Below are 14,776 nucleotides of genomic sequence, written 5' to 3'. Positions count from 1 at the left end.
TTTTATTTCCATTAAAAGACTTGGCATCCTTTTGTTCCTAAGACATTGCCCTGTCGTTATTTGTATAGATATCCAACTTCATATTGAGATCTGATGTATCTAATGTGTTTCTTTAAAGTGTTCCTTTAATTTTTGTGAGCAGTGTATGTATATATATATGTGTATATATATATATATATATGTGTATATGTGTATATAAAATACATACATACATACATGTGTACATATATACACACACATATACTATGGGGTGCGAAACAGGCAAATACATTGATTTTCTGAATATATAAAGTCGGCGTCAGAATATATAAAGTCAAAACTTGAATACATAAAGTCAATGTCGGTATATACTGTATATATAAAGTCAAAACTTTTTTCTAAATATATAAAGTCAAAACCTGAATATATAAAGTCAGCGTCGGAATTTATAAAGTCATTCCTGATTACATAAAGTCAAAGTCAAAATCTATTGATTGAAACGACTCTGAACTGAAGTAAGTTAACAAAAACATATTCAGAATAATAAATTAAAAAATCACTGTTCGGTTAATGTTTTGAAAATGATGCATGTGCCCTGCCCAGGATTGGTTCCTGCCTTGCACCCAGTGTTGGCTGGGATTGGCTCCAGCAGACCCCCGTGACCCTGTGGTCGGATTCAACGGGTTGGGAAATGGATGGATATTGCAGCACTGACTTTGTATATTCCGACGATGACTTTATATATTAAAGTTTTGACTTTATATATTCCAATGCTTACTTTATATTGTGAGCTAGAGGGCTTCTCTATTACGTGTGGGGACGAAACTTCACTTTGGTAACTGATCATGCTCCACTTCAATGGTCATACCGACAAAGATACAAACTCTCGCCTCATGAGATGGTTTCTGTGCTTACAACTTTTACCGTTTCACAGTAAGACATCGACCAGGTTCTGAACACGTCAACGCAGACGTATTATCAAGACTAAATGAACCTGGTACAGAGAGTCGCTTGATTCACGGAAACGTGAATAAAGCTGAGGGGGGAGGGTGTGAGCTGGAGGGCTGATCGCACCCCAAGAAGATACAGACGCCCCTGGGAAAACCATAACCCCTGAAACACAGACTACCCTTACATTGCTCCTTACTTTCTCACTTGCGCTATAAAGCGTAATGCAAACCTCGCACGATACTCCGCTAACTTAAAAGCCTTGTGCAGCGCCTGTCAGTTGAAAATTGATTGTTTTCTTGCTTTTATCGCTCTCTCTCTCTGCTCCTAGCGGAACTGTCATCTCTGACTTGTCACGGAGCACGTTTAAGCTCATGTGGTTGCAGTGTTTGAATAAAAATCCTTCTTGTTTCTACGACCTCCTGTGTCACTGTGCAAATCTGTGACCCAAGCGTGACAATATATTCCGACGCTGACTTTATATATTTAAGTTTTGACTTTAGGTGGCAGTGTGACGAAGTTGCTTCGAAGGCGGCGTTAGCATGAGCTCAGCTCAGAGCGAAATGAGGTAAATGGGAGGGGATATGATGACGTGACTCCTCCACCCGCCTTAACTGTCAATACCTCACAAACAGTCTCTCGGAATTTGCATAAGCACACCCCTTCACCTGCAATTTTAACTTAGTTACAAAGTGATCAAAACTCGTTTATATCCTGCGTCCTCTCATTAAACTTTTATCCCGCATTACCCGTGGGCATGAAAAACGCCAGCGGCAGTTAATTTAAACTTTAAGGTTACATCGTGCTTTGTTTCCGAAGTAGCTGCACTGATGAATATGGTTGTATATGTCACTCGCTCGCTTCTTATTGTTTCGCTGCCTTCTCAATTATATAATGCATGTTTTCTTCAGCGCTTTTTGGAGCTCTTCCTGGTTTTCTACGCACTGTGTTGACAGTCAGTTGACGTGATTACGTGGGAGGCGTGATGATGTCACACGAAACTCCGCCCCCACGGCTTTCAAGCTCAACTCCCTTTACAGTAAGAGGAGAAAAATACCTTCCAGTTATGACCATTATGCGTAGAATTTCGAAACCTGACCAACTTTTGTAAGGAAGCTGTAAGGAATGAGCCTGCCAAATTTCAGCCTTCTACCTACACGGGAACTTGGAGAATTAGTGATGAGTCAGTGAGTGAGTCAGTCAGTCAGTCAGTGAGGGCTTTGCCTTTTATTAGTATAGATATATATAGATATAGATATAGAGAGATATAGATATATGACAACAACACTCATATCAATGACAAAACAATTACATTAACAATCATCTTACGTTATTTTTAAAATGTTTCCTTTTCTTTTTCATAACTTCTTTAACTACTTCTCCGCTGCAAAGCGCGGGTATTCTGCTAGTATTACATATTTGTGAGTGGCAAAAGTATGTGAACCTCTCAGGTGGATTAGCAGTTACCTTGAAGGTGAAATTAGAGTCGGGTGTTTTCAATCAATGGGATGACAATCAGGTGTGAGTGGGCACCCTGTGTTATTTTAAGAACAGGATCTATCAAAGTCTGCTCTTCACAACACATGTTTATGGAAGTGTATCATGGCACGAAGAAAAGAGATTTCTGAGGACCAAAAGAGTTGTTGATGCTCATCAGGATGGAAAAGGTTACAAAACCATCTCTAAAGAGTTTGGACTCCACCAATCCACAGTCAAATAGATTGTGTACAAATGGAGGAAGTTCAAGACCATTGTTACCTTCCCCAGGAGTGGTCGACCAACAAAGATCACTCCAAGAGCAAGGCGTGTAATAGTCGGCGAGGTCACAAAGGACCCCAGGGTAACTTCTAAGCAACTGAAGGCCTCTCTCACATTGGCTAATGTTCATGAGTCAGGAGAACACTGAACAACAATGGTGTGCATGGCAGGGTTGCAAGGAGAAAGCCACTGCTCTCTAAAAAAAACATTGCTGCTCGTCTGCAGTTTGCTAAAGATCACGTGGACAAACCAGAAGGCTATAGAAGAATGTTTTGTGGACGGGTGAGACCAAAATAGAACTTTTTGGTTTAAATGAAAAGCGTTATGTTTGGAGAAAGGAAAACACTGCATTCCAGCATAAGAACCATATCCCATCTGTGAAACATGGTGGTGGTAGTATCATGGTTTGGGCCTATTTTGCTGCATCTGAGCCAGGATGGCTTGCCTTCATTGATGGAACAATGAATTCTGAATTATATCAGAGAATTCTAAAGGAAAATGTCAGGACATGTGTTCATGAGCTGATTCTAAAGAGAAGGTGGGTCATGCAGCAAGACAACGACCCTAAGCACACAAGTTGTTCTACCAAAGAATGGTTAAAGAAGAATAAAGTTAATGTTTTGGAATGGCCAAGTCAAAGTCCTGACCTTAATCCAATCGAAATGTTGAGGAAATTCACCAACATCCCAGAGTTGAAGCTGTTCTGTGCGGAGGACTGGGCTAAAGTTAACCGGAAACGTTTAGTTGCAGTTATTGCTGCAAAGGGGGGTCACACCAGATACTGAAAGCAAAGGTTCACATACTTTTACCACTCACAAATATGTAATATTTGATTATTTTCCTTAATAAATAAATGACAAAGTATAATATTTTTGTCTCATTTGTTTAACTGGTTTCTCTTTATCTACTTTTAAGACCTGAGTGAAAATCTGATGTTTTAGGTAATTTATGCAGAAACATAGAAAATTCTAAAGGGTTCACAAACTTTCAAGCACAACTGTATATTCATTACTAAATACAGAACTAGTACATTACTTGCAGCTACATTCGTATGAAAATGTGGTATATAAATAAATGTTGTTGTAGTATACATATACTGTAAATACGGATTTGTTAAAACACACAACAAGGTAGATCTGACTAAACAAATGGAAACCAGCCATTAGAGGCGAGCGGCTACTTCATACGCATTTGGGCCGTTTTAATGTGGACGGAGATACTTTGGTGAACAATGTGAAAATGTTGGTTTGGATGGTGATTACCTTCATTGAAAATGTAATAATGTGGACTTAGCTTTATTCTCTTACTTTGTGCCCCATTGTCTGAATGTCCCCTAGCACTCAATCCAAAAACCCATTTGAAACGGCCGAGTGCCCAAAATGGTGTAATGCCAGCTTTCAGTGGCCTAATGTGTCTTATTCATAGTTTTCATAGTTGCATGCGTACATGAGTTTAATCGACAATGTCTTTTTTTTTGAGCCGGTATACTAAGAAGGGAACCAAATATACCAGCACACCCGTTCCAGTTTAGGATTGTGTGAGGTACGAGTTCAACAAGGTGCCAGTCCACCTCACTGTGCCCACTAATGCACACGTGCACTCCACTGGGGTGAGTTCATGAGGGCTAGTTAACTTGAATAAACATTCAATGGTTTGCTCTGGCTTTTACTTTTACCTCATTCTGTGTAGGAATTTGCTTGCACTGATGACATTAATAACCTGAATGCAAATTGAAATTTTACGCAAATCACACTGTTAGCTCATCTTGTGTTTGAATTTTGCATTTTAAATATTTAAGCACCCTTTGCTAGGACCCAAAAATGGACATATAAAGCATAACATATTATTTTGCTCTTTATTCACCATGTTTGGGGCCTGTAGTGCAGTTTTCATGCCACTTCATCAATTTGAAGTGTGCAGGCCTGTCAGCAGACTGGGGTGTCATGGAGTCAATAAGCACATTTTGTGGTTCAGAGCCTCCTTTCATTAAAAGGCCAAGAAGTTCAGTGAAGGCTGCTGGTCCTCCCCCAGCTCTTGTGAGACAACACTTATTTGTGGCTTGACAGCTGAAATCCATGCACACAGCGGTTGTGCCAAACGGATCAGATCCCTTTTTTAATCTAAAATCCAAATGCCGACAGCTGAAGTCTCTTAATGTGTTCTGCAGGCCATTAGCTCGTGTTGTTGCTCTGTTGTCGTTTATGAATGGAGTGGCTGGTCAAGCTGCGTTCTCATTTTCAACTTTAGGCAGCAAAGACAGGTTTTGGTCTTCATCCCAGGTATGTTTCTTTTTATTTATTTTATTCAGTTTTTTAAAGGTTTGTAGATAATTGATAGTCACTCTTGATGTCTGTGTTTTTTGCGTGTCATGCATAATCTTAAGTAAAACATCATGATGGTGTAGCCTAACCGCACAAGAGACGAGGCTTCGGTTCCTAGCCTGCCTTTGCCTATGTTGAGATTATTCATCCTCTTCATGTCCACACTGACTTCCTCTGGGGACTCCATTTCTTCTGTATAATAAAATGTGCGTCCGTTTAATGATACAACATTCTCAAACCCACTTAATCCCCATCCAGCCATTTCACTAATCTTCTAATTCCAGAATCTGTCCTAGTAGCATTGGGCATCACTTCACCCACTACAGGGCCCCCATATTGTTAGGTTAATTAATGGAGGACTCTTAAACAGCTTCATAGGAGTGGATAAGAGTGTGTTTTATGATGGACTGGTGTCCAAAGCTAGTGGGATAGACTCTGGGAATGGTAATTTTCTAAAATGTATAGATAATATTTTTCCACCCACTAATCCAGCAAGGGGGGCTTGCTAGAAGCCTGAGGTTCCTCTCACAGTGCAGTGCATCAGGTGCCGCCTGCTAATAAATTTAAATGAAGAGTTTTGCACCTCATTTCAAGTCGTGAGCAGCTCTCTTATGTGAAATGTTGTGGTGATGTGGAGGAGCACATTTTGAAATTGTTAAACAAGACTTTGGTTAATCAGGGTGTAGATGGATCAGGTGTTTTATACAATTAAGACAATATCTTTAACTATATAGATAGAGAGATAGATAGATATAGAGAGAGATATTTAGCATATATAATTTCAAGGATCTCCCAGGACTAAAGTAGACCTCCATCCATCCAGTATCCAACCCGCTATATCCTAACTACAGGGTCATGGGGGTCTGCTGGAGCCAATCCCAGCCAACAAAGGGCGCATGGCAGGAAACAAACCTTGGGCAGGGTGCCAGCCCACCGCAGACCGCGCACGCGCACACACACACACACTAGGAACAATTTCGAATCGCCAATACACCTAACCTGCATGTCTTTGGACTGTGGGAGGAAACCCACGCAGACACGGGGAGAACATGCAAACGCCACACAGGAAGGACCCGGGAAGTGAACCCAGATCTCCTAATTGCGAGGCAGCAGCGTAACCCACTGCGCCTAACAATTTAAAAGCCTTTATTGTTCGGCACATTTATTGAATTATGTTATGGTGGCTTTAATGTGTTGTCTCTGATAAAGTTCTCCTGCTGTCTTTACAGCCCTTTCTCTTTAGCGTATCACCCATATGAAATGTAATAATAAGAGCTGCGGAGCAGCAGTTAGAAAAATTTTGTTAACCTGCTAACAGAGTCCTGAGGAGCAGATGGACCTTCTCATTCAAAATCCATAAATCTGGACAGAATGCTAGACCACCACGAGGCAAGTCTGCTTGTGTATGATACTTGATTCACATGTTCAGTTAAAACATCTGCTTCTAGAGGGGATGTTAATTATTAACATTATATAAACATCTTGTTGTGTTTTAAGCCCAGAGTTAAACTGTTAGTGTAGCTCATTGATGAGCCTTGTTGTTTTTTGTCGAGATATCCACACTGATTTTTTTTTAAAAAAGCTCCCAAGGATGTTTAAAGTCAAAAAAGTGAGTCATCCTTTGCAATTACTTTTATTTTTTGCATTAATTAGCCATTAAAATGTTTTCGGATCTTCAACAGAATAGAGCTGAGTAATACCTTCCCAGGATTAGGTAATGAAGGTAGAATTTTGCACAAGAATCCTGGCACTGGGGAGTGGCGATGTGTTGCATGATGATTGCCACATACTATTAGCATGTGACATGCACAGAATACAGTGACAATAATGACCGTATGGTAACAATAACAGGCAAGCAAATTCTGCTTGAACTAATAACACATAAAAGTCCCACTGTCAACATTCGCGATCAAGGCCGGAAAAATCATGCAAACCCTTGTATTTGCAACCAGCAGAACCTCCTTTAGCAGTAGCAGCACCCACTGAATGTTTCCTGTAGCCGCTGATCAGACTTTCCGAATGGTTAAAAGTAATTGTAGACTGTGCCTACCTACAAAACGGCTTCAGTCATGCCACAGGTTTGAGGTGTGGACTTTTTCATTCCAGCATAAGCCATTTTGTTGTTGATTTACTCCTGCGCTTCCAGTCATCGTCTTGTTTCATCAACAAACATCTTTTAAGCTCCAGGTGACAAACCACTATCGTGGTTTTCTTTTAAAGTGTATTAACACAATTTTGAATTTATTCTACCCTCTATGACAGAACACTGTCCAGGTCCTAAAGTAGCATATTATGATATTGCCTGGCACCTCAGTTAGCACTGCTGTTCCCTTATAACTCCACGATCCGGATGTCAAAGCCCAATCCACTCGCTGTCTGTGTCTATTTTTCTGCATGAGACATGGCATGGGGTGTTGAGCTTTGGTTCTTGAGGGGAAAAATGAATTGAAATGGTATTCCCACAAGGCAGGAGCATAACAACGTGTGTGTGTGTGTGTGTGTGTGTGTGTATAGTTATGTATGTATGTACTGTGTATGTGTGTGTCTGTGACTCCTTGCTCTGGGTGGCCATCTAGTCTCGATGCTGCCCGATGAATTCTCTACACTGGATTAAATGAGTTTGAAGACGGGTGCGTTTTATTTTATATATTGAAAGTTTTAAGACTGGTGTTAATGTGCAAGGCCCCAGTTAAACCTGCCTGCAGGTTTTTAGTTAATTTGTCATTTTTATTTTAGTTCTTGCCCAGAATAGGCTCTGACCTTCATGAATCCCTGTATTAAAAGAAGTAGAAATACAAAAAGAATATGTGAATGGAGGGGCTTTACAGCAGCACTCTGTCATGTATCAAACATTTACACCAAGTCTGGCCCAAAAGCAAATTGCCTAATGGTTAAACTTAGTTCTTCCCACAGATGGGGGATGATCTTTTGTGCTTCCCAAGTACATTTATGTCCCCATTTGCCTATTTTATCCTCCTCTATACTGCCAGAATGAACAGTTAAGGCACTTTGCATTCCCGGGATTTCCGAGTGGATGCCTCTTTTCTAGTTACTATATCAAATACTCCATTTGCATTGGGGATCCAAATTCTGTCCCCCTTGTATGTCTCCCCCCACCCCATCCCCCATTGATCCTCTTATTTATCGCTATAGCCAATCAGCAGAGAACCTTGCTCATGTGTCATGCAGGAATGCTGCATTCTGCTGCGGGTTTGTGGATTTAGAGATTAAAGCCGAGCAGATCAAACCCTGACCTGGAGCTTGGGAACAGCAGACAGGGGCCAGATGGAAACGCTGCCACAGATGAGGCCTAGCCGTTGGTGTGCTTATGTGTTCAGTCGCTCCTCTCCTGTGGTGTTGTGTCCTCAGATCTGCCGCTCTTTGCTGTGCGCTAACTGGTGTCGGCAGAGCTTAATAAGATAGAGAGGTCAAGTTGCGTATTGATTAAAGCTTGCTGTAATTCAGTTTCCGTGTGTGTTCAGATGGCCAGTGAGTTCTTTAGGCTCTTTAACTAAAGGGATGGAAGAAGGAAAGAAGCAAGCCAGTGTGGGTTTATTCTTGTTTACTGTTAAGCCTCAAGAGTTTGACAAAAAAATAAAATGTACAATGAAGGCTTTTGTGCTAATCCAGAAAAGAGCTGGCCGTCGGTCAAAGGCCTGTGCTTAAAATGTCAAGTGGACGGAGCAACAAAGTGCTGTAACTTTGGGACAGGGAGAAAAGAACAAAGAGCCAATGGACAGCTTCAGAGAAACACAATCCACTTATGGTTGGTATTTTAACATTTATTGATCTCTTTATTTTTAACCGCTTTTCTGTGCTTAGTGTGAGGGTCTTATCTGATTTTCTAAGTAACCAAACACAACATAGTCAGTTAGCTAGCTATGTGTTGACCCACTCTTGCCACCAGACCCCTCACAGGGCTCCCACCTACTAAACACACCCACCTCAACTAATTAAAAGTAACTCTCTCTATATATTTAAAATAAATAAAAACCTTTACCCCACCATGCTGACTTGTGGGCTACCAGCTTAATATCGGGGAATTATTCAGCTGCATATCCATGACCGCTGATGTTTCTCATTTCACTACAACCTCTACATCAGAATCCCACTATAATTACACTGGAGTTTTTCTTGGGGATTTTTTTTAACAAAGTTCCATGAATTGGCCGTATAAATGAAAATAATTTGTGTGGTCTTTTGAATAAAATGATCATTTTCTAAAGATAGTGATGTGTTGCAAGTTGACTGAATATGCAATTAGGAATTTCACTGTATTTTATGCACTTAATGCAGCATCGTACGGACCCGCTCTTGGACGGGACCCCAGTCTGTCGCCAAGCTGACTTTTATACATGCACAGGGCCGATTCAGAGTCCCCAGTCAATCTAATCTTCATGGCTTTGGAAATGTGACAGGAGTGCTTGGTGGAAAATTTGAAACCTCTGCCCAGCAAACGGGTATGGGATTTGAGCACTGATACTTGAATGGTGAGGCAGCTGCAAAAACCACTGCTGACCATCTCGACAGACTTGCATTTCTGATGGAGTTAGTGTAGAGCCCCATCGACCTGCATCTGCAAAGGAGAAAAAGGTTGAAAGTTATTTCCATGTTGGGAAAGAAGGTAAAATCCACGACATTTCGGCTGTGTGTACAACTGAAGATGAAAGACATGAAGATGTGTGTGAGAATATATTTTAGTTTCTTCTGGTTTTTCTTTGAAATCTTGTGAAAGAACACAGAGGACACTGAGTGGCTCTCATCAAGGGATAGGAAGTGATCTACAGTAGGCTTTGCAAGATCTTTAATCTCGGCAGCTCAGACGTGCTAACTGAAACAAACTGCTAGCTGTCTCCCTGTTTCACATTTGTAGATGGCTGGACAATTCCTAAAAGAAGTACAGTAAACTAGATTTTTAGACTGGTAAGAGATCTTATTGTTTAATGTTTAATTTACCCAGTGAACCAGACACAAGGGTATTGTTGGTAACATGTATGCAAGTGACACAACTTAAAAGTGCCTTTTGTGGAGTGTGGATCTCCTCTGTGAAGTGAACTGTGGATGAGACGTTTGCATAGGTTAGGTGGTTGATGGATGGAGATCAGGGAAGGGTTAGAGAAAAAGGCCATAGTGGAAGGATGGATCAGTCTGCAAAATGGGGGAGATTTTATTTCATGTCCTCTGATGGAATAGGAGGGCAAGTGGGATGAGACTCTCATTATTGGGGTTTATTTTCGAGTGGACGATAGGAGGTCTGTTCTTGGCTTGATTGAGGGTCCTGTTTGGAATATACAAAGAAGGGTGTCTTCTATCAATGAGGAAACTCCTCATTCTAAGTGCTTTATTACAGAAGTCACATACATCACTGCAGATTTGGTGGAGTCTCAGGAACTTTGAAGGAGGTAGAGAGTTTTTACTATGCCGGGGAGATGGAAGCAGCTGTAGAGAAAGTAACTGTGCGAGTCTGTTGGCTTGTAATAGACAGAGCTTTTAAGTCCTGGAAAGCTGATAGAAAATCAAAAAATGGTAGAGTTGTTGTGGAAATGTCAATTGCAAACCAAAGAGATCAATTAAAGCGAGTGATCTCATTAATGATTTCCTGTAGCTGGCTTCTGGAGCAGAAGGCAGCACCGTCAAAATTGTTCATAAATCTTTTGTAGAAGACCGGTACAAAGCCTGTTGCAGTTCTGTTCAACTTGATGCCCAGGGTTACCTTGAAGTGCCAGAGAGACTTTAATTCTTTGTTATGCTGTAATAGAAGGCTTGGCTTATAGTTATAGCAGGGGTCCTCAATCACGGTCCTGGAGGGCCGCAGAGACTGCAGTTTTTGCTTCAACCCAGTTGCTTAATAAGAAGCACTTATTGCTCAAGTAACACTTCTGCTTCACTTTAGTTGCCTCACCCATTAGGATTTTGAACCCTCATTTGTTTATTTTAGTCTTAAACAGCTGTATTCTTGGTTTTTAATTGCTCCTAATTAGCAATAATATGTATACATGTTACCTTTCTTGGATTTTTTAATTTAAGCATCTTGATCTATCATGTTGGTGCTTCATAGCTTCTGCTGCCCTTGAGCATCATTTCTCCCAAGTGGCATGTTGCGCCTGTGCTGCAGTCATTTCTTTTAGTATCTAACCTGCATAGCCTTCCCGTTCTTACAGCACTCTGAAAACAATGTCATGTTAGGACTTCCAAGATGGTGGACTTGGACCTTCATCTGCCCTCATCTTGATTGCCACTAATCCTCAGGTACAATTAGGTATTCCTTTGCTGTCAGTATTACTGCTTTGAAGCTTTCTTGTTGTAATTTTGATGAAAATCCTTTCATTTTCACCCTCCAGTGATACCTTTCAAATAAAAGAAAAAAATATTGAATATATATCCCTAACAAAGTCAATTCTTTTTCTTTGAGGCATCCTTGTCTTATCATTACAGCTTGTTCAGTTTTCCTATCTGCCAGGACCGTTTCCCCTGATTATTAGCTGTATGTTTTGGGTAACTAGGGGGCTCTGCCCCCTGCTCGCTTCGCTTTCCGACTCCCATGTTTGGTTTACCGGATATACAATATGATACAATTTATTTTTTGTATAGCCCAAAATCACACATGAAGTGCTGCAATGGGCTTTAACAGGCCCTGCCTCCTGACAGCCCCCCTGCCTTGACCCTCTAAGACCACCCGAAAAAACTCCCCCAAAAAACCCTTGTAGGGAAAAACTCGAAGAAACCTTGGGAAAGGCAGTTCAATGAGAGAAGGGGGTCAATACAACACAGTATAATACAAAGAACAGAATAAACCCTCAATACAGTATAAAAATAAAAATTCTAGAAGTACGGAGTAGAATTTCACATGAGATGATATCACATAATATGATTTGGATTTGTTTTAAGTCCTGGAGACCGCATTCATCAAGCTGCCTCCCCTATTTTGCCATTCCACATCTGAAATAGTGGTAATCCGATGAAAGGACCCCTCTTTTCCATGATTCCTGCAATCCTCCATCAGGGATGACTTTACCTTAGGCAGGCAATATACAATTTAAAGAGATTGTAATTTTTTTGTGAATTGTTACATATGCATTATTTTCACTTTTACTTTAAAAACTTTTGTAAAAATCATACTTGTCCTTTATTTCCGGCCCCATGCGTGGTTACATCTCTTTGTTGCCAGATGTATAATGCTGCTCGTGTTGTGAAGGTGGGGAGGGGGTTTGGCTAAATGCACGCTAATAACATGCCTTTGGATCATTTGCTGTCTTTTTGCTGCTTGCGAGCTGCCTCTTCTGCCTGTCGCATGTTGTTGTTTTAAGAGCTGGGAGCACATGATGCTTGTCTGCAAAATGCAATCCAACAACTGTTAGGTTTGGTGTCTGTGAACTTCTTTTAAATGATGGCTCACTGCATGGTCTCGGGTGACGGTGTAAAAACCAATAGTTGTCCTTTATTTCCGACCCTGGGCATGGTTAAATTCTTTTTTGTGCAAGACGTATAACACTGCTCCCATTGTCCGGGGGGGGGAAATTTGCAAGAATTGCGAGAAGGGCAGCGCGATGATATTTTTAAAGCCTGTACAGCCACTGATCCTTTTGCTACTTTGTGTCTGTGCTGCTCACGTTGTGATCGCTTCTCCATGATCATAAATATACACCTCACGAAATTGTTTTCTTTTAAATTAAACTTGTTGTTGCTTTAACTGTTGCGGGACCACAGATTGTCATAGCGTATGTTCCATTATTGTGTAAATCTACGTTTTGTGCATTGAATGATGCAAATGTGAAAAGACTACTTCTGCTCTTTTCCTTTTATTTCTGATCTCACTTTGTCCTGCTATTTTTTTCAATGACACCTGGTCCTGATTAATTTCCTTTTTTTTTTTTGCGCTAATGCAATCTTTTATTCATCGACATTTCACTTATAACATATTGTCCTTTATATGCACTGAGACACCTGTATCAGTGGTGTGTGCTGCTTCCCGTTACACTACTGATTTTATTATTTTTTTTTTTTTCCTCCCCATTCTCTTTCGTCTCGCAGGTCTTTTAAAATGTCTTTTATGAACTTCCGAGAAGATTGTGTCTCGTCGCCTGGCTTTTATATTCCAGGATTTTCTTTTATATATAGAGAGATATTCTTTATAATAAATGTCATGCTCTGGTGATTGCTTGACTGACCACTATTGAAATTTCTTTCCTTTGGCACAGGTGAAATGTCTCTGGAAGCAGATGTTGACAGCATGGTGACCCTCCACCTCCTTGCTGATCCTGGCTGTGGCCATAACCTGTTTAGCTCTGTGGCTGATCTTTTACACAAGCTTGGTGTGACCTCCCAGCTGTTCTTGGTGTCGGAGCGAGAGGCCTGCTGTGGCGCTCCTAGGCTCGCTAACAATTGCGTCATGGCACATCCAATCTTTAGGCAGCCATCCTTGGCAGTGGTCTTCTTTGTGCAAGAGGAGAGTGATAACTTGCAGGATAATAGGGCTCTGCAACTCTTCAACAAGTGCTTCAGCCGTTCACCCTGGTGCTACCATCACACTGAGCTTGCCAGTTCATGTCGTCCCATCCTGCCGTACATGCCAGGCAATCAGGATTTCTATAGTCTCGCTGGAGCTCAAGACCTGCCACTCTGGGCAATCCGCCAAGTGCACTATGGGAAAGAATTGTTACGTTTTAGCCTTTACTGCAGTCACATGATGTTTTCACGCAATGTGTTGCTGTACCGTGCTCTTCTAGGTCAGGAGGTCACCCTTGCCCGTGAAGGATTCTGCTGTTTTACTGTTGGCAGTCGCAATCAACACTTTGAAGTTCAGCTGGCACTGAAACAGCTGCCTCCTGAGATGACGCCATCTCTGGTCTCTTCTGCTTTTTTAGAATTTTGGGTCCCTGGTGTGGAAAACCTGAACCTGCCCAAAGTCCTCAATCCCCTTAGCCACTGCAGATGGCAAACAGAGGACTATGATGGAAACGTCATTGTGCTTCAGGTATGCAACTTTGTTTCTCAAATGTTTGCTGTTGTCAGATTTTAATAAACAAAGACAAGTTTACAGAAAAGAAAGATATCACTAAGAGCACTACATCATCTATCCATCCATCTTCCAAACATGCTTTATCCTGAGCAGGGACTCGAGGAAATCTGAGCCTGTCCCAGCAAGCATAGAGTGCAAGGCAGGAACAGTCCCTGGACAGGAAACCAGTCCATTGCAAGATGAACACACTCCCACACGGGCCAGTTTAACATTGCCAGTCCACCTAACCTGCATGTTTTGGGACTGCAGGAGAAAACAGAATTAGTAAGGGACATTTAAAAAAAAAAGACTTTTTGGTGGAGTATTTCTTTAATGTCTAAAAGAATTGGATAATAGGGTTAAGAAGATAGATGGATTATTTTTATTATTATTGTGCTTATAGCAGAAAAATGTATGAATAGATTAATTGACAAAGATATTTAGGAAAATTATGATGATCATTTTGTTTTTTTAATTACTTTTTTATTACTTATTAGAGCATTATTATTATCCAGGGTTTGTTTCTGCCTTGTGTCTGATGATTGCTGGGATAGGCTCCAGCTGCCCCATGATAGGCGATTAGGAGAATAGATGGATTTATTATTTATTTATTTTTGCCTTTAGCAGAAAAAAATATAAGACTAGATTAATGGATGGAAGGAATTGAGGACAACAATTATGGTTATCATTATTAGGTGGCACAGTGGTAGCTGTGCTGCCTCACAGTGAAGAAGAATGCTGGTCATGTCCTAAGTATTCCTTGCACGGAGTT

At 41.0% G+C, this 14,776-nt stretch overlaps 1 protein-coding gene across 4 annotated transcripts in view; it reads left to right on the top strand.

The window, feature by feature from the left end:
* The window catches only part of LOC120537327 (protein FAM124A-like), a 34,077-nt gene that overhangs the window by 6,135 nt on the left and 13,166 nt on the right, over positions 1–14,776 (top strand). The window contains exons 1-2 of one of the 4 annotated variants that reach the window (XM_039766204.1): positions 6,537–6,615; positions 13,205–13,980. In XM_039766204.1, coding sequence (XP_039622138.1) covers positions 13,210–13,980 — 771 coding nt within the window. In that variant the 5' untranslated portion in view covers positions 6,537–6,615; positions 13,205–13,209. Of the gene's footprint in view, positions 1–6,536; positions 6,616–8,171; positions 8,773–11,064; positions 11,256–13,204; positions 13,981–14,776 lie in introns of those variants that run through there. The other 3 variants (XM_039766202.1, XM_039766203.1, XM_039766205.1) reach the window with 3 other exon arrangements.

This window comes from Polypterus senegalus, chromosome 10 (assembly GCF_016835505.1).
Source record: "Polypterus senegalus isolate Bchr_013 chromosome 10, ASM1683550v1, whole genome shotgun sequence".
Classification (NCBI taxonomy): domain Eukaryota; kingdom Metazoa; phylum Chordata; class Cladistia; order Polypteriformes; family Polypteridae; genus Polypterus; species Polypterus senegalus.
Note: the sequence above shows the minus strand (reverse complement) of the source record. Positions and strands in the feature narration are given on the sequence as shown.